At 48.1% G+C, this 25,657-nt stretch overlaps 3 protein-coding genes across 3 annotated transcripts in view; 1 reads left to right on the forward strand and 2 right to left on the reverse strand.

The window, feature by feature from the left end:
* Positions 1–5,240, reverse strand: part of P2RX5 (purinergic receptor P2X 5) — a 19,927-nt gene extending 14,687 nt beyond the window's left edge. The window contains exons 1-2 of the mRNA XM_006105145.3: positions 5,220–5,240; positions 4,496–4,556 (exon numbers count right to left, since the gene is read on the reverse strand). Coding sequence (XP_006105207.1) covers positions 4,496–4,556; positions 5,220–5,240 — 82 coding nt within the window. The remainder of the gene's footprint in view (positions 1–4,495; positions 4,557–5,219) is intronic.
* A 3,776-nt stretch (positions 5,241–9,016) lies between these two features.
* The window catches only part of ITGAE (integrin subunit alpha E), a gene marked incomplete at its 5' end in the record, with an annotated part of 32,755 nt that continues 16,114 nt past the window's right edge, over positions 9,017–25,657 (reverse strand). The window contains 11 exons of the mRNA XM_006105146.3: positions 9,017–9,425; positions 10,367–10,477; positions 14,345–14,440; positions 16,065–16,160; positions 16,443–16,499; positions 19,785–19,892; positions 19,969–20,032; positions 20,534–20,611; positions 21,493–21,572; positions 22,070–22,168; positions 23,799–23,931. Coding sequence (XP_006105208.1) covers positions 9,294–9,425; positions 10,367–10,477; positions 14,345–14,440; positions 16,065–16,160; positions 16,443–16,499; positions 19,785–19,892; positions 19,969–20,032; positions 20,534–20,611; positions 21,493–21,572; positions 22,070–22,168; positions 23,799–23,931 — 1,054 coding nt within the window. The remainder of the gene's footprint in view (positions 9,426–10,366; positions 10,478–14,344; positions 14,441–16,064; positions 16,161–16,442; positions 16,500–19,784; positions 19,893–19,968; positions 20,033–20,533; positions 20,612–21,492; positions 21,573–22,069; positions 22,169–23,798; positions 23,932–25,657) is intronic.
* HASPIN (histone H3 associated protein kinase) lies at positions 16,702–19,551 on the forward strand. Its single transcript, XM_006105138.3, has one exon. The coding sequence runs from the start codon at positions 16,717–16,719 to the stop codon at positions 19,033–19,035; it is 2,319 nt and encodes a 772-aa protein (XP_006105200.1). The 5' UTR covers positions 16,702–16,716; the 3' UTR covers positions 19,036–19,551.

Here is a 25,657-nt window from a genome sequence, read left to right on the forward strand (position 1 = left end):
TAGGCCGCCAAGGACTGCACCCTCATGGCCTTGATTAACAGGGAGTGGGGCAGGGATGAGGGAGGCCACCGCAGAGAGGAGGGCCCTGGGGAGCTCTCCCTTTGCGTGGGGAGCTGTGCGTGCTCATTTAATGCCTCCTGCCATCCAACCAACCGGAACCCTGCCCCTCTCCCTAGCCTCTTTCCCCCCCCCCCCGCCCCCCACACACACTGAGAGCTTCCTCTCCCCAGCCCGCCATGGGCTCTGGGAGTCGGAAGGAACCCTGAAGCCCACCAGGTATGGTCCTCTCTGGAAGGCAGAAGGCCTCCAGTTTCAGTGTATATGGGAATCGTTCGGAAGAAAAATGCAGATTCCTGGACCCTGGGCCTTAATGTCTTTATTTGCTAAATAGAGCCTAGAAATCTGTATTTTGCTCTCAACTGACATTTTGGAAGCACTGATCCTTGTACCTTTTCATCTATTTCAACTCAAATGCCATTTCCTCAAAAAGGCTTGTTCTTATTACCACCCACCAAAAGTGCCCCCCACCCCCAGTCACTTTCTCTCATTATCTTCTTGCTCCCTCAGAGCATGTCACTCTTGGGTATGATCTCCTTTACTTGTTAACTCCCCCCCCCCCCCCCCCCACTAAGATCACATAGAGCTCCAGGAGGGCGGCCACCTCCCCTCTGGACAACTCTGCTTCCGCGCCCACTGCTGTGCCTGCCATACAATAGTTTAGGACGTATTTGTTGAGTGAACAAGCTCAGGCCCGATTCTTAAACAAGGGCAGGATTGGGAGCTGCCATGCCATCCCTGTCATGACGAGGATTTTAGAAGCTGAGGTCATCCTGGAGGAGAGGCTCGGGAACTGTCGCCAGGCTCCCCTCCTCGCTCTCCTGCAGCCTCTTCCTCAGCCCTCCCTCACATGGTTCTCCAGCACTGAGGAGTTGCAGCCTCAATGGAGTGACATGTATGAAGATGCTCCCAAGCTGAGCCCAGGGCGGACGGTAGCCTTTCGGGATCTTGCGGTCTCGCCTGGAGAAGAGCTCAGGCTGGGCCCCCACGTTGCACGGGCAGCATGTACGATGGTGCCACATTGGGTCTCCACTCCCCAAGGGAGTCCCAGGCTTGGTGGTCTATTCTGCTGGGGGATCCCCCAGAGACCAGGCCTTCATTTTTCAGGTGGAGTAACTGAGGCCCCGGGCCACAGAGGAGAGCATATGACTAGCCCCAGTCCAGGGCACTCTCCCCTGTTCTTGCTGTGGCTTAAACCTTTACTGAGCACCTACTGTGTGCTGCTGGAGATGCTGAAAGGCCCGGCTCCCTGTCCTGTGGCTTATTAACTGCCCCTCTGGCCTTAGAGAAGGGGCTCTCATTTGCCCTCAAGTGTAGGCAGCCCCTCCTGAACCACCCCAGGCTTTAGAGACCCATGAGGGGTGGTCAGAGGGAAAGAGCTGTTCTCAGGCTGGGCTAGATCCTCCTGGGCTCCCTCACAGCACAGCTTCTTAGACTACCAGGTCCAGATCCATTGGTGCATCATGATGTCAATTTACTGAGTTACAACCAACATGTGGGGGGCGGGGGAAGGAGAGAGAGAGAGAAACATCAGGGTGCATTTAAGAAAGTGAGGGTGGTCATGGTTTTGTGAAACTTGTTTGATGTATGTGTACAGTGACATCATTATGTGGAATATATTTCTGTGGGTCATGGTCAAAGCAACATGAATAATACTTCTCACAAGTTGCAAACCCCCGTATCTGCAATCTACTTCCACACGGCTGGGGCCAGCTCATCAACCCACAAGGTCAGGTCCAACATCCACTATACCCACAGGAGAAGGGGCCTTTGCTTTTACATTTGCATTATTTAAAGTCCAAGGAAGAGATGTTCCTAAAACCAAATGAGATAATTCCCTGTGAGAGAAAATTGCCAGCTGCTTTTGAGTGGTTTCTCCAGTTTCTACCTAACCCCATCTCAACAGTCTCAGAGCCGGAGGCACTGTCCGAGGGACCTTCCCCACCATTACCATGGCGAGCACTCATCAGTACTTACCACTTGCCAAGCACTGACTCATTCCATCGTCACAGCCCTACGCCTCTGGTACAATTATCACCCTGATTTCCCCCTAAGAGGTTAGATGTGTCTGTGATCCCACCACTAGTAAGCATCTAGATTCCCAGCTAAGCAGTTCTCTCTGTGCTCACTATGAGCACGCTGCCTTAGTATCTTCTTTTAAAATGTTTTTATTGGTTTTAGAGAGAGTGGGAGAGAAACATCAATGTGAGAGATAAATATCTGCTGCACCCTGTGGGCCAAGGATCAAGCTCATAACCCAGGCATGTGCCTGACCAGGAATCAAACCGGTAACTTTTCGATTCATGGGATGATGCTCAAGCAACTGAGCCACTCCAGCCGGGCACAGTGCCTTAGTTTCCACGTCACCTAGCTGACTCACTCTGTGAACCCAGCCAGAGATGTAGCTGTCCCGACCATTTCACTGGGTGGAAGGAGGCTGAGGTCATCTGAGAAGCTGGACTAGTAGGTTATAAGCCATCAGTTGGACATCCCCCAAGGCTCCCATACTGCGAGAGGGTACAGGCCGGGCTGAGGGACTCCACCCCCCCAGTGCATGAATTTCATGCACCGAGCCTCTAGTTATGAAATAAACTTAGAAAGGGTGTTCCTCTCTTATCTGACTTGCTCCTAAGATTTGCCAACATTCTAAGTCTGTTGTTCTGTGTGGTTTGGATACACTTCGAGGGCCAACTAGGTGTGCTCTGGGTCCTGGGACAGTCCTAGTAAGAACCATGGTGGATCCTCCAGGGTCTCTACCCCTCCGCCCCCTCTGAGAAACGTGCTGCAGGTCTACTTGGGGGAAACAGACCCTGCTGCCTCTGACTCCAACCTTCCCCCCATACCATTCTGTTCCTTTTATTAATTTTATAGATTTCAAAGGAGGAAATATAGTGCAATGGGGTGAGCCTTTGGAGGCAGGAGAATCATAAGATCACTCCTTCAATCCCCACTCTCTAGGGCAGTGGTTCTCAACCTTCCTAATGTCGCGACCCTTTAATACAGTTCCTCATGTTGTGGTGACCCCCAACCATAAAATTATTTTCGTTGCTACTTCATAACTGTAATGTTGCTACTGTTATGAATCGTAATGTAAATATCTGATATGCAGGATGTATTTAGGCGACCCCTATGAAAGGGTCATTCAACCCCCAAAAGGATCACAACCCACAGGTTGAGAACCACTGCTCTAGGGGATGAGAAGAAGTTTCCAAGAGGGAACATGTTGGTTGTAGGATAGTGGCCAATGGCATCACTGTGTTTCCATTAGCAGCTTGGAGGTGGCACTTGGTCACCCTGCATCCTCCAAAGACACACGAGTTCCTCCTTCAGCCCGTGAGGACTTCCCCTGGTACTAAAGCCTTCCCCTTAGCCTGAGAGCTAACAACTCAAAAAAGGTTCTCCAATAACTAAAGGAAGCAAAATGAAGAACACAGAAACCCCATAAATCCCATTAAATACTGCGGTTCTTGGGATAGAGGTTCAGATGTTACTGACACAGTGACTGTGCCTCTATTTCCACCTTAAAGGAGGAGGGTTCATGCAAGGCCTGGAGGGAGGAACTGAGTCTGTTCCCGGCCACACAAGGAGGTCATCACAGGCCTTCGAGGACCAGGCACAGAGCCGCACTTCTTCGCAGTCCTAAGTATCCTGGGTGGCCCAGAGGGACAAGAGGGGGAAAGGCGAGGGGTGGAAAGGGTTTCACAAATTATCCTTTAATTTTTCTTCTGCTCTGGCAGTCCTGCTACGATAAACACATTCCATTAATAGACATTACTGGTCCACTTAAGAAGTAGCAGATGCATTATTAATGTCGTTTCGATACAGTCAACAGGAAAAAGAAAGGCTCCTCTCTGTGGACGCATTTCCAAGCCCATCAAAGCAACCGTGACCCATCTTAATTGAGGGGTTGTTACTCATCCCTTAGTTCTCACTCCACCAGGGGACTCTACTGAGGTTGCAAACACTTGAAGAGTAAAGATTGCTTCTCCACTGGCCTCTGAAAAGGATAAAGATTCAAACTCGGGCCAACCACACCCACAGAGTAGCAACCACGGACACCTCAGCGCAAGCTCACGTTGTTCTTCCTCCTGCTTCTTGTAGTAGTTTCCTACGCAGACCTCGTGAAATTCCTCCCACCCATCCCCTCCTCTCCACTCTCAAGTTCACAGGACTGTGGTGGTAATGAAACAAGAATGAGCAGGAAATCTTCACATAAAACTGCAAGTGGTGTGGCCATAATTCCTGTACACAGTTCTGTAGATGCTCACTTTCCATTGCGATTTCTGTCCCCACCTGCCCTTCAGCCACATGCCCCGGGACACACACGTGGCTCAGAGCCTGCCTCACCAGCTTTATCACATCCTTCCCTTCCCAGCCTCCGTGCCTTTGCACAGGCTGGTCTCCCCTCAGCCCTTCATGGCTTCGAGGCTCAGCTTACAAGGGTCTATCTCCACGAAAGCCTCCTGGGTCTCTTTTTCTAAATCTCCAAAGGACAGGATCTGTGGGCAGGAAAGGGCTTTACCACTCTGTCACAGGACCCTGAAGCAGGCAGTCGGGGAAGCTTGTAGAATAAGAGGAGGGAGGGAGGGAAAGAGGACGGAGAAGGGAAGGGGAAGGAGGAGAGGAAGGAAGGGAGGATGGATTGATTTCCGATCACCCTACCTCTGCCACTAGCCTGAATATTTAAAGTGTCTGGGGTAGGGTGACTGAGCCTTTATTTTTGTGAGTATCCTATATAATAAAAGCCTAATATGCAAATCGACTAAAGGGGGGAGACCAGTAGATGGGGGGCGGGACCAGCAAGCGGGTGGCGCCAGGCCAGCCAAGGCGGGTGGCAGCGGGCAGAGGGGGGGGACGGCAATGCGGGGGGGAGGGGGGTAGCATGGGGGGTGAGGCCAGCTGCTCACCAGCCAGTGCTGTCCCCTGATAGAACCACCGGTCACCTCCCACAGAGGGAGGCCAGACTGTAGCTTAGACCTGCTCCCCTGCTACACCGTCAGTCGGACATTCCCCAGGGGCTCCTGGACTGTGAGAGGGCGCAGGCCGGGCTGAGGGACGACCCCCCACCTCCCCAGTGCACGAAAATTCGTGCACTGGGCCTCTAGTATTCATATAAGATTTCAAGAGATAATTCTACCAGAGAATGAAGTTAAATTTGTCACCTGAAGCAGCTTCTTAGTCATCAAGACTTCAAGCATAATCTCATAGCTAGCATCTCACAGGGTGTGGCTCGTGCATCAGTCACCTCATGTGCCTGCCAAAACAGTAGGTGCCCGGGCCCAGGCCAGGCTTGAGCATCAGTGTCTTTAGTGTGTGAGGCCAGGGAACCTGAAGAGCTCAGCTCCGCTCTGACTGTTCTGCCCAGCGAAGCCCGAGAACCACCACACTCCACGTCAGCTCCGCCTTGCCCAGTGTGTAATACGGCTTCTGTGGAAAAGCTATTAGACCTGGAGATCCAAAAATTTCCTACTGGAAGACAGCTCTACCTTATACCCAGCCCTGTGGCCTTGGCAAGTGTTTCCTCCTCTATAAAACAGAGGGAACACTGCCTGGAGTGACCAAGATCTGCTGCAAAAGTACAAAGTCCAGGCAGGACATGAGCTTTTATTAAGTGGACCTGAGTATGTAGAGAAGGAAGTCTGTGAAGTTGGATGGAAAAAATGTTCCTTCTTTGGTTTACTACCCTTTAACTGAAACTTAAAATTTTCTCAATTAAAAGTGTAGGCAACAAACCATCATAGGATCAGCAGTACCTATATTTAACATCAATAGAAATTCAGGTATTTTCCCATCACCTTACAGGTGAATACTTCAAAACACACTTTAAGGTCATCATGACTTTGAAAGCAGCATAGTTATTAGACCTGCTGCTTAGTGCAGTAATGAAGAAGCACATGTATCTCCATATCATAATTTTTTAATATTCTGGTCATCGTGTTCAATATAATTGGTTCTTTGTAAACTTCCATATATTTAAAAACAAGCTGATGGATGACTAGATGGGAAAATAGGCGATAAAGCAAGCATAGTAAAATGTTAATGGAAGAAACCAGGTGGTGGGTAGACAGGTCTTCACCGTAAAATTCGACTCTCTGTATATTTGGACGTTTTCATAGCACAATGTTGGGAAATCAAGAGAAGGGCTCCCTAGGCTTCACCAGACGACCAAAGCGGCCTATGGCACACACACGAGTTAGAAACCCCTCACTTAGAGGTACGAGTGGCCCTAACAAGCTAACCAGTCCACCGGGAGCCTTCATCCAGGATGCAAAGGGCCCCAAGCCGCAGTGTGGAATTCCAGGAATTAGGCTGGTAGCCTTCTCCTAGGCTAGGAAAGCTAGCAGAACCCACATGGGCGTGTTTTCTCCCTCCAACATTCCAACCTTAGTCGCAGACCTCAGGGCTCTAGAGGAAAGATACCCCAGGGTAGGATGCTAACCAGAGCCTGAGAACACCTGCCAGAGCTCTGGGCAGGGCTGCCCAGGCCCTGGACAGAAACCACACCCACTGCTTCCTCATGCCCACCAGCACATCTGCCAGAATCCCCCATCCTGGAGGGCGCATTGCTCTCTGAGTCTACTTAGGCCAAATCCCTAACCTGCCCAGCGGCTCTGAAGTTCAAAAGGAAAAGTGCACTTCTACGCCAGGTGACCCAGTTCAGAAAGAGCTGAGAAAAAGCCAAAGCCACATTTTAACTGGACAAGAAAGAAAAAGTAAAGCCCCAAGCAAAAAAATTGTCATCTTATTTCATAGGAAGGTACACGGTCTCGCTGTCAATCAAAGCTATGATCACATACCCATTAAAAAACAAGCGAAGTGAAACGGAGGTCCCAGGACATGTTCTTGTGGCTGATACCTATCTTCTGTGGTTTGGTCCTTCTGGAAAGCTTTTTGGCACAGCATAGCGATTACAAAAATATCTTTCAGTCCACTTTTGGAAAAAGCTGAAAGGGCTTCTTTACAAATGTAAAGAGCTATACAAATTTATTAATTCCTCATAGGCATGTTAACCCAAGGTACTACCTCTCCCTATCCCACTCTCACCCAGCATTTTTTTCTGAAATCATTCCTTGAAAAAGATCACAAATAGAATATATGATCCTAAAAAAAAACCAAAAAAAAAGTGTTGTGTGTGTGTGTGTGTGTGTGTGTGTGTGTGTGTGTGTGTACTAGAGGCCTGGTGCATGAAAATTCATGCACTGGGGGTGGGGGGGGGGGTTCCTCAGCCCGACCTGCGCCCTCTCGCAGTCAGGACCTCTCGGGGAATGTCCACTGCCAGCTTAGGCCCACTCCCCAAGGGATCGGGCCTCACCTGGCAGTCAGACATCCCTCTAGCAGCCCAGGAGCCCTTGGGGAATATCCACTGACAGCTTAGGCCAGCTCCTTGGTGGGCCTAAGCTGTCAGTTGGACATTCTTAGCACTGTGGAGGAGGCTCCTGCCACCACAGCCATCAGCCTGGCTTATGGCTGAGCAGAGCTCCTCCTGTGGAAGCGCACTGACCACCAGGGGGCAGCTCCTGTGTTGAGCGTCTCCCCCCCGGTGGTCAGTCTGTGTCATAACAACCGGTTGTTCCCAATCATTCCGCTGTTAGGGTCAATTTGCATATTATCCTTTTATTATATAGGATACATATACACACACTTCAGTTGACTTTTTTTAAAATATATTTTTATTCATTTTTTACAGAGAGGAAGAGAGAGGGATAGAGAGTTAGAAACATCAATGAGAGAGAAACATCAATCAGCTGCCTCCTGCACACCCCCCACTGGGGAAGTGCCCACAATCAAGGTACATGCCCCTGACCGGAATCGAACCTGGGACCCCTCAGTCCGCAGGCCGACACTCTATCCACTAAGCCAAATCGGTCAGGGCAACTTGACTTTTTAAAAAATCCTCACCCCGTAGGACATGATTAGAGAGAGAAAGAGGGAGAGAGGGCAGGAGGGAGGGAGGGAGAAACTTCCCAAAGGGGCTGGGGCCAAGGGCAGGCTGTGAGGCAGGCAGAGGAGGGAATGCAAAGCTCCCACTAAAGTCTGGCAGAGTAGCCAGGCCAATGTGACTCAGTGTTTGAGCGTTAACCTATGAACCAGTAGGTCATGGTTCGATTCCCAGTCAGGGCATTTGCCTAGGTTGCAGGCTTGATCCCTAGTAGCGGTCATGCAGGAGGCAGCCGATCAATGCTTCTCTCTCATCATCGATGTTTCTATCTCTCTCTTCCTTTTCCTTCCACCCTCAAATCAACAAAAACATATTTAAAAAAATAGAATAGCCCTAGCCGGTTTGGCTCAGTGGACAGAGCGATGGCCTGCAGACTGAAAGGTCCCCAGTTCGATTCTGGCCAAGGGCACGTGCCCGGGTTGCGGGCTTGGTCCCCAATAGGGGCTATGCAGAAGGCAGCCAATCAGTGATTCTCTCTCATCATTGATGTTTCTATCTCTTTGTCCCTCTCCCCTCCTCTCTTAAATCAATAAAGAAATATATTTAATGCCCTAACCGGTTTAGCTCAGTGGATAGAGCCTCGACCTGTGAACTGAAAGGTCCCAGGTTCGATTCCGGTCAAGGGCATGTACCTTGGTTGCAGGGCACATCCCCAGTAGGAGATGTGCAGGAGGCAGCTGATCGATGTTTCTCTCTCATAGATGTTTCTAACTCTCTATCCCTCTCCCTTCCTCTCTGTAAAAAATCAATAAAATATATATTTTTTTAAATGAAGCTACAGAATAAAATCCTCGTCTTGTCTTTGCCTCTCCTCCTAGTGCCTGTTTTGATGACTTTTGTTTTTATACTTTTTACATTTGTTCTGGGAGGCTTTTTGTGGCCTGATTTGAAATAACAGGCAAGAGCTGAGGATGTTGAAATACCAGAGTAGGAACCGCTTTTAACCACTGTCCCTGCAGGATGAACTTCATAGCACACTATTTTGGAGACATCAACAATAATGACGAGAAAAACGCATTCTTACACAATGTTGAGAAATGCTATATAATTTCTTGGGAGGAAAAAAGAACTACAAAGTATATTATATGTGTATATTAAAAACGCTTCTGTAAAGAAAACAGTTTAACACTATTTAACACCAAATCTTTCCCAAGTTCATTTTTGCACATGCAGAGGCACTTTTGGGACGATGTATTACTGAAAAACAATACTGTATTGACAATTTATCAGATTCTGCCCTGCATCCTCCTACAAGACCAGGTCATCAGTACAACACCAAGTCTCCAGGAGTTGAGGACTAGCTGACGTTCTCTCCCAGTGGACGAGGAAGCTGGTCCTCACCTTCTGCGAGCTGATTCTCTGATTTCAGCTGGGCCTTCCTTATGCTCTCCAAGTTCAGTTGTCGGTATTTTCTTTTAAAAAAGCCACACTAAAACAAAGGGGGGGAAGCCCAATTTCAGACCGAAGGTGCCCATCTGTCCCAGAAAACCATTTACCTGGTTGTTGCCAAAAGAGCCCTTACACTCCTTGGCTTCTCAGGCTCCCTCTGAATCTCTCCCAGTTCACAGTCTTCCAAGATCCGTCCTAAATGCTGCCTTTCCACAGCCTTCCTGGTGCTCACTCCCCAGTCAGAAGGGACTTTTGACCTTTCTCTGAAACCACGGAGCTCTTTAACCTTTTTAACTTTTAATTGTGCAAAGTATTACAGTTTGGGCTGTACCGGATCTTATTTATGTAAAAGTACTCAGCCCACTATGCTGAGGCTAGATGATCAAGTACAGTGTCCTACAGCAAGAAACGCACAATCTAGTAGAAAGAGAAGTAATTAGCACACAGAGCCACTTCTGGATTTCCAGCAGGGAGCTCACAGGAAAAGCTACACCTCAGCTCAGAGGACTCCGGAGTCCCTGGGCCGGGTTTTAAGGGAAGAGTGAGAACATGGTGAAAACGTGAAAAACAGCCTGCGGGTGGGGTGGATAGCTTGACTGCCAGCACAAAGACACAAGCCTATTTAGTTCAACTCTGGAGAAAAAAGCAAGACTTAGGGTGAGCGGGTAGAAGCCGGGGAGTGAGAATCTTGAACAGCAGAAAAAGTTTGAATATTAAAAGAGGGGAAGGGAAGGAAAGGATTTAAACAGGGAACAACCATCAAATCTGTTTCAGGAAAAGCTCTCTTTACTCCAATACTTCAATTCGGTTTGTATTTTTTTCAGACAGAAACTGTCTTACTCATTTGCCTACACAGATGTGTGGTGGAAGGAAGAGGGTAAAGTGGCCACACAGCCAGGCAGCTGTTCGAAGTCAGGGGCTGGCTGTCCCCGAAAGTACTGTGCCCAACCCCAGGGCCTGTATAAACACGATAGAACTGACCTTGAATAGCACGACTATAATCACTATCAAAACCAGAAAGCCAGCGACACTGCTTCCGATGATGAGAGGCAAAGGAAGGTACCCCTCCTCGTTCAGGAAGATGACCGTGATCTAGAACAAGACAAAGTTGTGTCAGGTAAAGCAAATGAGAAAAAAGTGCCACACATTATTTTAAGGAGCAAAATATGAGTAGAAGCTTACAGTGCTGGGATAGAAAACCTGAACTATGCCCTAGCCGGTTTGGCTCAGTGGATAGAGTGATGACCTGCAGACCGAAGGGTCCCGGGTTTGATTCTGGTCAAGGGCACGTATCTTGGTTGCAGGCTCCTCCCCACCCTGGGCCCTGGTTGGGGCTCGTGTAGGAGGCAACCAATCGATGTGTTTCTCTCACATGAATATTTCTTTTTGTCTTTCCTTCTCTCTTCCACTCGCTCTAAAAATCAATGGAAAAAATATCCTTGAATGAGGATTTAAAAAAAAAAAAAGGAAAGAAAACCTGAACTATAATTGATGAACTGCTGGAGGCTCAGTGCGGACAACTCTGAGAGTTAAAAAACGCCAGGAAACCCAGTCATAGGGGCCCCCACCACATTGAGATTTACCTCCAGGAGCTCGACCAGGTTCCCACAGTAAATACTGGAGAAGAATCTCTTGGCTTCCCAACAGGAAATATGCCATTTTGAAATACACCAGAGCACTCTGTTCTTTTTTTAAGCAACATTACTCATGTTTGATAATTTATTGATTTTTAGAGAGGAAGGGAGAGGGAGAGAGAGAGAAACATCAATGTGAGAGCAGAACATCGGCTCAGTAACAGACTGAGACCTACTTATAGGATGATATACACTTACCTTCCCCCCATACCTCACCACATTACTAAAGGCCTATTTATAGCAGTTCCTAAAGGCAAAAAACACAACTTGAAGAGACAGAGCAAGCATGAGAACTAGACATAGCAAGGATGTTAGAATTATCAGACGGGGAATTTAAGACAACTATGATCAATATGCTAAGGCCTCTAATGGATAAAGCAGACAGCACGTAGACAGAACTTGGCTAAGCAAAGAATCTCTGAGCTAGATAATAGAATCCTCAAAAAGCAAACAGAACAAAAACTGAGGGGAAAAAAAGAGCGCAGTAACATGATCTAATGACCAAAATACTTTATAGAAACTATTTTGATTTGTAATGCAGAAATAGAGCTAAGTCTGTCAGGAGACTGTGACCTTCTGTTAAGGATTCTCTGACAGTTTAACAGAGGGTCCCACGGGATTGAGGTCTTCAGGTTTTAAAGACTGACCGAAAATTAAGATTCTACACCCAGCTATGCCATTATACATCCTTGATCCCCAAGCTTCACCTTCAAAATGATGACTTTTTGTAAATGATCTTCCAGCTCTGTTTTTTTTTTAAATATTTTTATTGACTTTTTACAGAGAGGAAGGGAGAGGGATAGTTAGAAACATCGATGAGAGAGAAATATCAGCTGACTCCTGCACACCCCCTACTGGGGATGTGCCCAAAACTAAGGTACATGCCCTTGACCGGAATCGAACCTGTGACCCTTCAGCCTGTAGGCCAATGCTTTATCCACTGAGCCAGACTGGTTAAGGCATTCCAGCTCTGTTCTGACAGCTCTTTTTGAGCTTCCACAAATCCCTAAAGTCTGACACTTTCCCTCACCCGAAATATAAGACAAACACACTGTTCTGCTCCTCACCAGACTAAAGTATATGTTACTTTGAGACGGGAAAATAATGCAAAACAGCACCCATGTGTACAACCTGGAGAGCTCTTCCTATAGAAGCCATCCCAGCACTGTTGTCTCAACTTCAGTGTCTAAGCTGTCTTTTCACAAACAAGACTCAGCTGGGAGCTTAGGGGATGTGCTTTCCAAGTGAGACCCAGATAGGAACGTCCCAAGTTGTGTCCAGCATACACACAACACATCATGGTCCCAGGACTTAAGTGGGGCCCAAGGGCCAGCCAAGCTTCTCTGCCTGGCTCCAGCCAGGATGTTGGAGCAACATCCCATGCACCGAAAGGCTGCGGGTTCCATTATCGGTCAGGGCACGGATGGAGGCAACAGACTGATGTCTCTCTCTCTCTCTTTCTCCCTCTAAAATCAATTTTTTAAAAAACCATATAAAACAAACAGACAAACGGGAAAAAAAAAACAGCTTTGCCTGCCCAAAACAGTGAGCTCCTTTCACACAAATGTTTAAGCACCCAGGTCAGCAATGCTTCGGAGAGAAATTCTGTATGGGGTGGAAGGCTGGACAAATTTATCTGTGAGGCCTCTTCCTATTGAGCTACAGATGGTGGTTACTTCCTAGGGCTGACCCTCCAGGCCCTATTTACACAGCCGACCTTACAAGGATTAGGTTCTAGGCCTTGACAGTTAGGGGGGAGCAAAGCAACAGGGAGGGAGGAAGACCAGGAAGGGAGCTTGTTTTTCCTTCTGTGGAAGTGAAGGGGGGAAGGACAAGGAAAGTGATGAAAGGAAGCCCCAAGGTGACAGTGGTTTGCCAGACCAGAACTGAGTGGAAGAAACGCTCCTATTTCTCAAAGTCTCTTCCCTTTTCCTCTCCCAAACCCACAGGTTTCGAACGTGCCCCAGGGCTGCCCGGTGGAGGTGAAGGGGGAAGCAGGACGCAGGACACAGGACACCACTGCTTGTAGCAAATACCGATGGGGGCCTCCTCCACAGCCATTCTCTCCTTTCAGATTTTGTTCAGAAACCATGACTGGTCTAAGCTAATCAAGACAAAGCCTGGTTGCCCCCTTTGCCAATGAGACAAAGGAGCCAGACCACTGACCCTGGTCTGCCTCCCTCCTTTTATGGTACCCGCAGCGGACATGCACTTGGATATACTGCTACTTATACTCATAGATTCACTGTAAGTCAGGTGCTTATTGTCAGGAACTACTTAATACTTTGCTTAGGGTATCAAATTTAAAGAAAATAATTATAAGGAATCTATACTGTAGAATAAAAATATCAGTAAGAGGAGGAAGTACCTAAATAATTTAAGAATATGCATATCAGAAATTGTTAACATAACCTCCCTTTGGGAAGAGGAAGCTGGGGTGTGGGAAGAGGGGAAGTAAAGGAACCATCATTTTTCATCTGGTATCTTTCTATAAGGCTTGGATTTTCTTCTAAGCATTATTGGATTTTTTAAAAATCTGGGCAGTGGGATAATGGGGCACTTCTCTTTCTTCGTATCATTTTCTATATTAGAAATGCCTAAAAATAAAGGGAAATGTTATTCCTGACACGTCTAGAGAACTGTTCCTTTCTCCTCCTCCTCCAGAAAGAAAATCAGAGGACCCAATATTTAGCAATCCAGTCTCACTCTCTTAACATTCCTTCTAATAATGAATCATGCCTAACTACAGAGCTCACAGATGGAGCATCTCGAAAGCCAGCAGCACATCTAGGTGAGTGTCAACAAGAATGACAGCTCAGGGGAGCACACACTCCATTTGGCCCACAGATCACAGACATCCGTTTGACCTGTGGTCAGACTTCAGCAGAACAAACCCCAGGAGTTCCAGCACTGAGTCTAAGACCTATCAAAGAAGTATGCACTCTGAGTATTGTAACTGGTTAATATTATCATTAAACTCTGACACTACACACTAGAGAGTTCATGCATGCAAACAATCATTTCTCACTTTGAGAAAAAAATTTTAAATACCTTTTCAAATCAAAGCATATGTAGCTTATGGTTCCAGCTTAGTTATTTCAGTTTAGACATCCTCAGCTTAAGCCTCTTATGTAATTGCCTCATTTCACAGATGGAAAAATTGAGGCAGAAGCTGACTAGCTCAAGGTCACAGAGGCAGTTGATGACAGAGTCAAGATCGGAGGTGATAAGACTGAAAACAGGAACAGGGCCACAGCAGAGTGCTGTACAGGGGCCCTGAGGCTGAGCAGTTCTCCTAGGACACCACCCCAAAGACAGGGCTTACCTTAGTTCTGTGGTTCTCTGCATTCAGACCCTCATACAGAGATTTGTTGAAAGAAATTTCACCAAGGATCTGCAGTTCAGTTACATCTCTTAGGAACTACAAGGGGAGAGGGGGAGAAAACGTGTTTTAGACATGGACTTACTGTTTCTGTACAGCATTCACCATCCTTCCTTTTATGTGTTCCATCCTACGTATTTCTTAGCTTAGTTAATGAGCTCAGCAACCACAAAGTTACCCAAGCAAAAAACCTGTGGTTATTCCACAACTTTCCCCTTTATCGCATGTCACACCCTCACCCACCCCGCCCAAGTCAGTTTTCTTGACCATTTTTCCATTCATTCATTTATTTTTTGGTTAATCCTCACCCGAAGGTATCTTTCCCATTGATTTTTAGAGAGTATTAGGGAATGAAGGAGGTGCGGGAGGGAAAGAGGGGGAGGAAGGGGGAGAAGGAGAGAAACATTAATGTGAGAGAGACTGGGGCTCAGGATGGGACCTGCAACCCAGGTTGTGCCCCTGACCAGGAATCGAACCTGCCACCCTTTGGTGCATGGGCCAATGCTCTATGCACTGAGCCACACTGGCCAGGACCCTTCTTCCTTTTTTGAGCCTCTCTTGCACCTGTCCCTTTGCCTCCATTCCCATAGCTATTTCTTCAGTTCCGATCTCATCAGTCATCTGGGTCATTGCAAGACGTTACACTGGGTCGTAGTTCCCACTATTGAATGAGTATTCAAGGAAGGCCTCTCCAAGGTTACATGTGAGCTAAATACAAGAAACCACACACATGAAGATCTGGGAGAAGAATAATGTCATGGAGAAGAAATAGCAAGTACAAAGGGCCTGTGGCTGAAACAATATGGAACAATATGGAGGCACAGAAAGGACAGAACAGCTGGAGCATAAGAAACTGGGCAGAGGAGAGTACGAGGAGATGAAGTCGAAGAAGAAATCAGAGACCAGATCACGCAGGGCCTTGCAGACTACTGAAAAGGTATGAATTTTAAGACAAATGTATTAAAAAGCATAATGTTTGTTTTTAAAAGGTAGCTGTTGCCCTAGCCAGTTTGGCTCAGTGGATAGAGCGTCGGCCTGGGGACCAGTTCTGATCAAGGGCACGTACTTCGGTTGCAGGCTCCTCCCTGGCCGAGGCCCTGGTCAGGGTGCGTGCAGGAGGCAACCAATCAATGCGTTTCTCTCACATCAATATTTCTCTCTGTCTTTCCCTCTCTCTTCCTCTCTCTAAAAATCAATGGGAAAATATCCTAGGGTGAGGATTAACAAAAAATAAAAATAAATAAAAAATAAAAGGTGGCTGTGAGGAATGTTAGGAGAAGGGCATGGCAAGGGCAGAGGCAAGAAGAGCAGACAGAAGGTTGGGGCAACGTTCTGGGCCAAAGAGGGCAGCCTGAACGACAGGGTAGCAGTGGCCAAGCAGGAGTGAATGGACTTAGAATGTACTTTGGAGATGGAATAGGAGAGTTTACTGTGGGAACAGACATGCGCCAGTAAGAAAGGGAGGAGGCCCAAGAAGTTCCTAGAGAGTAACTGGGGAGGTGAGCTGCCCTGAGTAACGGGGTAAGGAGCGGGTTGGGGCAGAAGGGGGGCCAAGGACATGTGATACTGGAGATGCGCGGTCCGGCCACGGCTCTTTCTAGGGGAGGCAGGTGCCGGCAGCTGCAGGACAAGCCCATCTGGAGCATTTCGCAACCTCAAGTACCTGCTCAGACTGACTCGCGGCGAGCTCCGCTGCCACCGTCACGTTTTCTCTGTCGGAAGCGATGGCACAGCGCACCGAAAGCCACTCCTCCACGGGCTGGGGACGGAAAGGCTGGTGAGCACCATCCCTGTCACTGTCACCCTCAGCACACGGGGCACCTGAAGGTCCCGGGGCAGATGTGAGCAGCTCCCTCGCTCCCCTGGCGGAAGCAAAGCCGCAACCTCGGCACACGAGACCCGGGGAAGAGACCGAGGAGGGCGCTGGGGCCGCCCTGCACGTGCTTTCGGGGGAAACTGCGGCCAAGTTGTACCCGGGCCCTTCCGGTCACCCGCTTCAGACCCTCCTCCCTCCATGGCCTCTCGGCACCGCCGCGCTCACCTGAACCGCCTCGCTCCCACAAGCGCGCTCCGGACCCTGGGTGCACACGGTGTGCGCCTGAAACGAGAGCCATCGCCGCGACGAATGAGGACGCGAAAGCGCCGTGGGAAAGCGCCCCCTGCCAAACCCGCGAGACCGGGGTGATACGCATGCGCGCTGGAGGGGGCGCTAGGACCCGACGTGCGGGCCGGCCGGGGGGCGTGTCCACGTCCACGCCAGCGTCCTCCGGAAGTCTCGCGATGTTTTCATTTGAACAGTTTGGCGGGTGAGAGCCATGGCGGAGCCAGTCCCGCGACCCCGGAACCGGCTCTTACGAACGTATGGGGCTGTGGGCGGCGGGGGGCCGCGGTGGCGGTCGGGCCGGGCCGGCGCGCAGTGGTTCGCGCCTCAAGACTCAAAGCGTTTCTTCAGCAGCACCAGCAGCAGCAACGCCAGCAGTGACGACCCCTCGCCGCCCGCCGCCTCCGACGACTCTGACGACCCCGACTTCTGCAGCGAGGTGGGTCCGCGGCGGAGGCGAGCTGGCGGGCGAACCTCCAAGGCCCGGCCGAGCCTGATCATGACTCCGAGACGCCTGAGGCTGCGAGCGCGGCCGCCGCGGAAGTGCAGCACGCCCTGCAGCCCACTCGGGCCGCCGCCCTTCCCCAGCAGCACCCCGGGCCGCCTCAGCCCGGACCTCAGCGTGTGCAGCCAGCCCAGCGACGGCGGCCAGCTGGGCACCAGTGCCTCCCTGTTTAGCTCCCCAGCCTCTCCCGGCCCCGGCCGCGGGTCCCCAGCGCCGGGAGACAGTGTCATAGGTACCGGCCCCTCTACCTCTCTGGATGCCACCTCTCCGGACCAAGCACCTCATTCCTGCTCCCAGGAGGCAGCAACAGGAGGAGGCGGGTTCACCAGCTTGGCCCGCCACGCTCGTGCAAGCCTCACGTCAGCTCTCTTTAGCCTTACGGACTCGGGGGACCCTGAGGATTCTGAGTTTGGGACAGGTGGGAAGGATATGAGGGAGTCCCGCTGTGCAAGGGAACTGATGGGGAAGAGGCTGGAGAGCCCAGCTTTGTCAAGCAGGCGGAGGAAGAGGGCCACAGACAAGGACTCTTGTCAAGAGACTGGGGCTCAAGGGGCTGTTCCGACAGAATATGGGGAGGCCAGTGGTTGCAAGAGCTGCAAAGGACCCGGGAAAACCAACAGGCCTGAGAGAACTGGGCCAGGCCAGAAAAGGAAACATCGGGAGGCAGTAGAAACCTCCCTCCTCCATCACGACCAGTTTAAAAAGGGCCACAGGATGGGCAAAGATTCACTCCTTACCCAGGACCTGACTCCATTACAGAATGACTGCTCTTGGACCAAAGCCAGGGCTTCCTTCAGTTTCCATAAGAAAAAGATCGTGACCGCTGTGTCAGACGTGAGCAACAACGCCACTACCAGTTCTCCCTCGGGGTCCTTCATGTCCGAATATTCAAACCCGCCTGTCCTGAACAAAACAACAAGCAGTGCCCCGTCCCCTTGGCACTCCTCTTCCATGTATTTGCTCACCCCCTTAAAGACACTGCATGTCGCAGACCAAAAGGCATCTGATGCTGAAAAGGTTTATAGGGAATGCAACCAGGAGGGTCCTATCCCCTTTAGCTCTTGCCTTTCCACGGAGGAACTGGAAAGCTGTGAGAAGATTGGGGAAGGAGTGTTTGGAGAAGTGTTTCAAATAATTGCTAATTGTACACCAGTAGCCCTAAAAATCATTGCTATTGAAGGACCAGATTTAGTCAATGGATCCCATCAGAAAACTTTTGAGGAAATCCTCCCAGAGATCATCATCTCCAAAGAGTTGAGCCTCCTGTCTGATGCTGCATGCCACCGCACAGAAGGCTTTATTGGGCTGAACTCAGTGCACTGTGTTCGTGGACCTTACCCTCCCTTGCTCCTCAAAGCCTGGGATCACTATAACTCAACCAGAGGGTCTGCAAATGATCGGCCTGACTTTTTCGACCAAGACCAGCTCTTCATTGTGCTTGAATTTGAATTTGGAGGAATTGACTTAGAGCAAAGGAGAAAGACGCTGTCCTCCATAGCTACTGCAAAGAGCATTCTGCACCAGCTCACCGCATCCCTTGCCGTTGCAGAGGCATCGCTGCACTTTGAGCACCGAGACTTACACTGGGGGAATGTGCTGTTAAAGAAAACCAGCCTCAAGGAAGTCCACTACACCCTCAGCGGGAAGACAGGTACTATCCCCACCTGTGGGCTGCAAGTCAACATCATTGACTACACCCTGTCACGCTTGGAGCGGGATGGGGTCGTGGTTTTCTGTGACATTTCCATGGATGAGGACCTTTTTACAGGTGAAGGTGACTACCAGTTTGAGATCTACAGGCTAATGAAGAAGGAGAACAACAACTGCTGGGGTGAATATCACCCTTACAGTAATGTGCTCTGGCTACATTACCTCACAGATAAGATTCTGAAGGAAATGGTCTTCAAGAGGAAATGTAACACCCCTGCCTTGAAGCAAATAAAGAAAGACATCATACATTTCCATGGGACAATGCTGAACTTCAGCTCTGCCACTGACCTGCTCTGCCAACACAGTCTATTTAAGTAAGTCAAAGGTGCCTTACCGCCCCAAAGGGAGAGCGACCACTAGCCTTGAAAGCCCGCAGTGTTGTTTTCGATCTCTATCCCCAGGGGAGGGTGAAATTCCTATTCTAATCAGCTTTTCAAACAAGAATTTTGTTTCTGTCAGCAGAGTCTATTCTGTAGGTTTCTCTCCATTTTTTCATTTTTGAGCCTTGACACTTTATGTAGCCTAAGGGGGAAAAAAAATTCAGGAAAGCCCAAGGTCTCAGCTGTCATACTAATCAGAGCCTATAGGTATTGGCAGGCTGGCTTTGGGAACCATTCTACAGCTCAGGAGTCAACCAAGGGCAAAGAGGCTGTAGCAAAGCAGAGACCAAGACAGACAGATTAGAGGGAGAGAGAAAGGGAAGATGGTAAAACAGTTTATAGGAGACATGCAAGAAATGCCATATATTTATCAAGCTCATTTGCCAGTCACAGAGAAGTAGGATTTAGCAATTTTCAACAGGAAAATAAATGTCTCCATGGCTACTAAAAAAGTTTTGAGTTTTTGCTTATTTTTTATCAAGGGAAGTAAACAAATATTGCTTTAAGAGGTGGTGGTTGATAATCCTTCTGAACATGACTTTGATAATTTACTCCTAATGTGTTCTCAGGTCAACTAATCTCGTTTTTACTCTTTTTCTAGAACTCTAGTTTTTATACCTTTAAGAATCTGTAGTCACTCTGAAAAGAGATGCAATTGTGATAGAGTCAAGAACCGCCTCTAAGTACCTGTGTCTTTGTCAGGTTCTTCACTCTTATAAGCCGGAGCCCTTGTATTTTAATTGGAACACAGATTTGCAGCTGGAATTCGGCTCCAAAGAAGTTTTCCCCATGGATCTGCAAAGAGTAGGAAGTCAGAGTTGGTGTTGCTTTGTCACTTGTAGCTTTGCAATAATAAGTACTAAGCACTTACATTGAAGGAGAATTCTTTGTGGTCAGAAAGCCCCTGGCTTGTGTTCATGTACATCACTGCTGGTCTGCAATTGAGAGGACATGTGTTAGCCTCAAGGCCCCCTTGTTTTAAGTGAACCTGAATGCTACTAGTTGGGTACATTAGCACCAGATCCTTAAGAGGAATCAAAGCTAAATATTAACATGTAAATTGGTGGTAGGGCAGTTGGGAGTGGGCAGAATATTTGAGTAGTATATATTTGGGCTGGTTCTTTATCTAATTATCATTCTTCAGAGTGGCCTTACTTTTCTCCTTCCTTTTCAATCCCATAACCCCTCTCTTCTTCCCTTCTTAGCATCATGTCAGGACCCTTTTGTAGCAAGACCAGTTGACAGTACTACTTTGATTACTACCATGGGCTTCTAGGAACCATTGTTAGTGTCCTAGAGATCGATGGGAGCCTGGGTTTTAAGCAGCCTCTTCTCAAAGAAAGGCAGTCCCCATATCCAGCCTGCCCACCAGTTCCACCCACAAGAGAGAATGCTCCAAACTGTCCCCTAGGTGTTTGCCCCTTGGAGGTGCTTACTTGGGAAGGACTGCAATGAAGGCATGCTTGAAGTGAAGTCTGTGGGTCTCTCTGACCAAAGAGCTTCTTCCATTGGCACTAAGAAATAAGAGTGTCAGTGCACAGCACACCTGCTTTGTACATGTGGCTGTTTCTATACCTTGGCTTCCCAGGGTCATCAGGGGTCAGATAAGAAAAGACTCTTGGAAATAAGCAGAGTGCAGAAGAGTTGCTCAAGTCCAGGCTTGGCGAAATTGGTTTAGAAGGGTTTCTCAGCCTCAACAATATTAACATTTTGGGCCAGGTAATCCATTGTGAGAGGCTGTCCTGTATATTGTAAGATGTTTAGCAGCATCCCTGGTCTCTACCCACTAGATGCCAGTAGGACCCCCCCATGTCGTGTCAATCAAAAATATCTTCACGTAGCCCTGCCGGCATGGCTCAGTTGTTGCGCGTCGACCTATGAGCCAGGACGTCACAGTTCAATTCCTGGTCAGGGCACATGCCCGGGTTGCTGCGGACTCGATCCCCAGTGTGGGGTGTGCAGGAGGCAGCCAATCAATGATTCTCTCTCATCATTGATGTCTCTCTCTCCCTCTCTCTTCCTCTCTGAAATCAATAAAAATATTTTTTTTAATATATATCTCCAGGAACTGCCCCTGAGGGACAGTATCACCTTTATTTGAGAACCCTTCCCCAACACCATATCCCATCCTACCCCCAAACATAGAGGTTTTGCAGGTGAAAGCTTCCCCAAAATTAAATGAACCAGAATTAGAACTCCAGTCCAAGGTTCATTTTTCCACACTATACCGGAGTTTTACTTTGTGTGTCAATAAAAGAATGTTTAAATATATTTGATAACCATGGGGACACAGGTGCCTTCTCTGGGCTCACTGAAGTCCCCTCCTCGGGCACGTGGGAGGAAGATTTCTTCCAGGGCCGTAGCCTGGGTCTGCTGTGGCATAGACACTACTTACTTTGTGACTGTCACAGTGATGTCAGCTGTCCTGTTTGGGAAGGCACTCTCCTCTAGCTGCCAAACTACTGAAAAGTTTGCCTATTTTGAAAAAAAGAGAGAGAAAAAAAAGTCACTTCTCTATACCACTCACAATTCAAACTACTTCCTACTAACGAGACAGACCTGGGAAATAGTTTATATTGCTCACATTTTTGTATCATAGCAGGCTTCCACATTTGTTATTCCATGTCACCTTATTCCCCTTTACAACTGAGCAAACATTTCAGAGATTCTCACAGCACAAAGATCCTCTGTGGCACATCAGGGACTCACCTCAGGACTAATAACTTTGGGTCTGATGACCCTTCCATACTACGTGCTATTTCACTCTGTAGTGAGCCAACAATTTGTCTGGCTGTATTCCCCCACCTACCTCTCCCTACTTTCAGAGCCGACTTGGCAGTTCTAAGCACAGCTATGGATTGACTGTACAGTGAAGGGAACCATGGGACCACAACTGAGATTCCAGTGGGACAGGAAAGTAGAAGACACCAACTCCAGGGTAGTGAGACAAGTCAGCCAATCCAAACACTCACAGATGCCCTCCTGAGTATGGGGTGACCAATCTTGCACTTCATGACCAGGACAGAAGCAGCTGGCTTAGGGTCATCACACTGAATATTTGGGGAAGGAGGCTGTTAACACAGAAAAGACTGTTCTTAAAAGGTAAAGAAAAAGTTTTCTCACACCAATTTAGCATCATTTGCTCATTTTTTTCACATTCAAGACACCTTGCCAAGAGCTGAGGACACAAATCAGACTTGGTCCCTGTCTTCCTAGAAAGCTGGGCAGGAGGGCTCAGTGGTAGATGGTTGAGGAATTTAAATATAAGGCTTAAGGAGTGGTTCTGTGAGAGAGGTACAGAGAACAGCAGTAGAGGAAGATGAATTTCAACTTGGATGAATGAAAGTCTTCCTAGGGAAGGAGACATTTGAATTGGGCCTTGGGCCACTGCAAGTTTAACATAACTAAGATGGACTAGAAGGCTAGCATGAGCCCCAGCACCACCACGCTGCCGTTTTCAATCCTGGTTCCTCATCGGGACCACTGAATACAGAGAAAAATTTGAGCATCTGCTTTTTTTTTTAACTACTATTTTCTTAATTCTCCAAGGAGGGTGCATCACCAGTTCCATTCTGGATGCTCAGGAGATCATTTCATTCTTTCCATATAATGGATGCTGCCTTAGGCCAAATAGCCTAAGACCTTCAGGGACAGACCGTAGTCTGACAAAGCCGGGTTTATTGATTCCTTATAGAGGAAAACTTCACTGGTGTGTCTTACCAAAGGAAAAGACAGTTACTGAAGGACTCCGGGGAAGGGTGGTGGTGAGGTGAGATGTCAATGAAGCAGTGTTTTGATAGGTTAAAAATAAAGCAGGGCTGTGTGTAAAAGGGTCACTCAACATCAGGTCTGCACTGCGGAGTGGACCCAGGGACCCATGTCCTTGGGAACTATTCGGATGGATGTGAAAAGTTTTGTCCAGAAATGCTATACGTGCAGCTCTGTACCTCAGGAGGATATAGACTGCTTCTCTTTGTCAAAGTGACTTAGATTCTCCAGGCAAGCGTGAGGTGGTTTCATAATTACAGATACAACTTCAAAAAGCAAAGTTTCTGATTTCCAAAGACTTTAGAGAACACAGTTGCTCAATGTTATGATACTTTATAGCTGCAGGGTGTCCTTGGGAAAAATACCATTTCCTAGTATCTTGCAGCTGGTTTCCTGTCTGCAATCCCAGGCTGATGAATGGCAGGGCAGACTTTACATTTTAGTCCCAGTTAAGTTATTAGAGATTACTTCTCTCTCAGAACCTGGGTTAGGAAAGGCTGTGGCAGGGAGGAGTGATTGTGCAACAAATGGCACCATTGAAGGTTTGTGAGACAGAGAATGGCATGTAGTTGGTTTGAGGGGCTTCATCCAGTTAATTTATTTTTTAATATATTTGTATTGATTTCCAAGAGGAAGGGAGAGGGAGAGCGAAACATCAATGATGAAAGAGAATCATTGATCCGCTGCCTCCTGCACACCCCCTACTGGGGATCAAGCCCACAACCCGGCCATGTGCCCTGACCGGGAATTGAACCATGACCTCCTGGTTCATAGGTTGACACTCAACCACTGAGCCACTCCAGTTGATTTAAATCATTTGTTGAATGGGCCAAGATGAAGCTGGAGGCAGTTTGGAGACTGCCATAGAAAAAGAGAGTATGCAGGGAGGAAAAGCCATGAGTGGCATGTCTCCCAAACTGCTGTCATAGTTACCTTTTGTATCCTCTTAAACTGTAAGTTTCTGGGGTAAGTCAAAGCCATATTTGTCATGTAGGAATCTTCCCCAGAGTTAGTTAGGCTGATGTTCATTGTCAGCTCCTTTGTGACACCCACCACCAATTCCGTCCTGCACAGGGTAGCAAATAGATAAGTGTTACCAGTTTATTCTGTAAAAACCTCGATGCAGTGCAATAACACATTCAACTCACTTCTTAGGTAAATTGCCTAAAGGATATATTTAGCCTAGATTTTCTTCCCCTTAACATAAGCAAACACCTGGACCTCCACACCCACCTCAGTTGCTGTGTGAGATAATAATAATGGCTACCATTTATTTAGTCCTTTCCATGTGCCAGGGACTGTGCTAAATGCTTCACATGCTCAGTTTATCCTCATAATCTATGAAATAGGACGGTTAATCTTGATCGTATAGAGAAGGAAACAGAAGCCACAAGAGGCTCACTAATTTGCCTGAGATCTAGCAACCTCAAAAAGGAATTGGGAGAATTGGATCTAAATCCTCTTTCTGTTACCAATTCTCTGTGACTGTAGGCAAGGCACTCCCTTACACAAATCCATCCATTTCATATCTATTTATGGAGTAGCTTCCCTGTGCCAGATTCCCTACTCAACACTAGAGTGACTGGGTGTGAGACAGACACCATCCCTGCCCCTTTCCTGGCCTTAGCTTTCCCTCCCACAAAATCATTCAGCCCCTTCTCATTTAAAGGCTGTGGTTTAAACCAGGAGTCTGCTCAGCCTGGTGAAGAGAAGACTTGGGGCTTTGTGAGAGTGTCCTTCAGTCTGCTGAGGTGCAGTGGGGCCCCAAAGTGCAGAACAACTACCAGTCATTGAAATCTGTAGGAAAATGTGTCACCGGTACGAAGAAAACTTTTAGCCATCTGACATAGCCAAAGACGGAATACGTAGCTCTGGGAAGCAACCATGTGCTTTGTTGTGTTGTTTTATCACAGCTGAAAAGAGGACAGATTGATTGGAGGGAGAGGGGTCAGATGGATCAGCCTGCTGTGGAGATCCATCTGAGGGATGGCACATGTCTGAAATGAGACAGTAGTGGTTGGGATGGAGAGAAGAGATAGAAACCAGAGATGGTAAGGCTGTGCTTGCGAGCAGAGCACAGGGAGAGAGGACTCAAGGATGAGTCCCAAGGTGACAGCCTGGATGACTGATGAGGGAGAGACCACAGGAGCAAGGGCACAGGAAGTCGACAGAAGAGTTCAGTCTGGGACATGGTGAGAGGTGTTTATAGGATAACCAGGTAGAGACATTGAAATGTCAGTTGGAGGCACTGTTCCAGAACCCAGGAAAGAGATCTGAGACTTGTCAGAATATTTTAACAGGGACAGTCTCAGAGGCCCCGAATGCAAACACTGATGTGTGCACAGGTGATCTTCTAGACCAGTGGTTCTCAACCTTGGCTGCACATTAGAATCACCTGGGGATCTTTTTAAAATCCTGATTTCTGGGCCTCATCCTCTGGAAATTCTGTCTTTGTTACTAATGTTGTGGCCCCACCCCATAACAAAGAAACAGAATTTCTGGAGGATGAAGCCCAGAAATCAGGATTTTAAAAAGATTCCCAGGTGATTCTAATGTGCAGCCGAGGATAACAATGTCCTAGAGAGCAGGGCCCGAGGGTTTTCCGTAGTACGGAGGTGAACACCCTTTGAAATGTGAATCCCCTACTCCCCACTTTGGCCCAATAAAGGGTGCCTACCACAAAAAAAAAAAAAAAAGAAACCTGTTTGAGAGGTGTGGGGGTGGGCGCGTTTGGTGGGGACGCGAGGAAAAGAGAAAACAGCTTTTTTTTGGAGGCCGGGTTTTAGTGGGAG

This window comes from Myotis lucifugus, unplaced genomic scaffold (assembly GCF_000147115.1).
Source record: "Myotis lucifugus unplaced genomic scaffold, Myoluc2.0 scaffold_639, whole genome shotgun sequence".
Lineage (NCBI taxonomy): Eukaryota > Metazoa > Chordata > Mammalia > Chiroptera > Vespertilionidae > Myotis > Myotis lucifugus.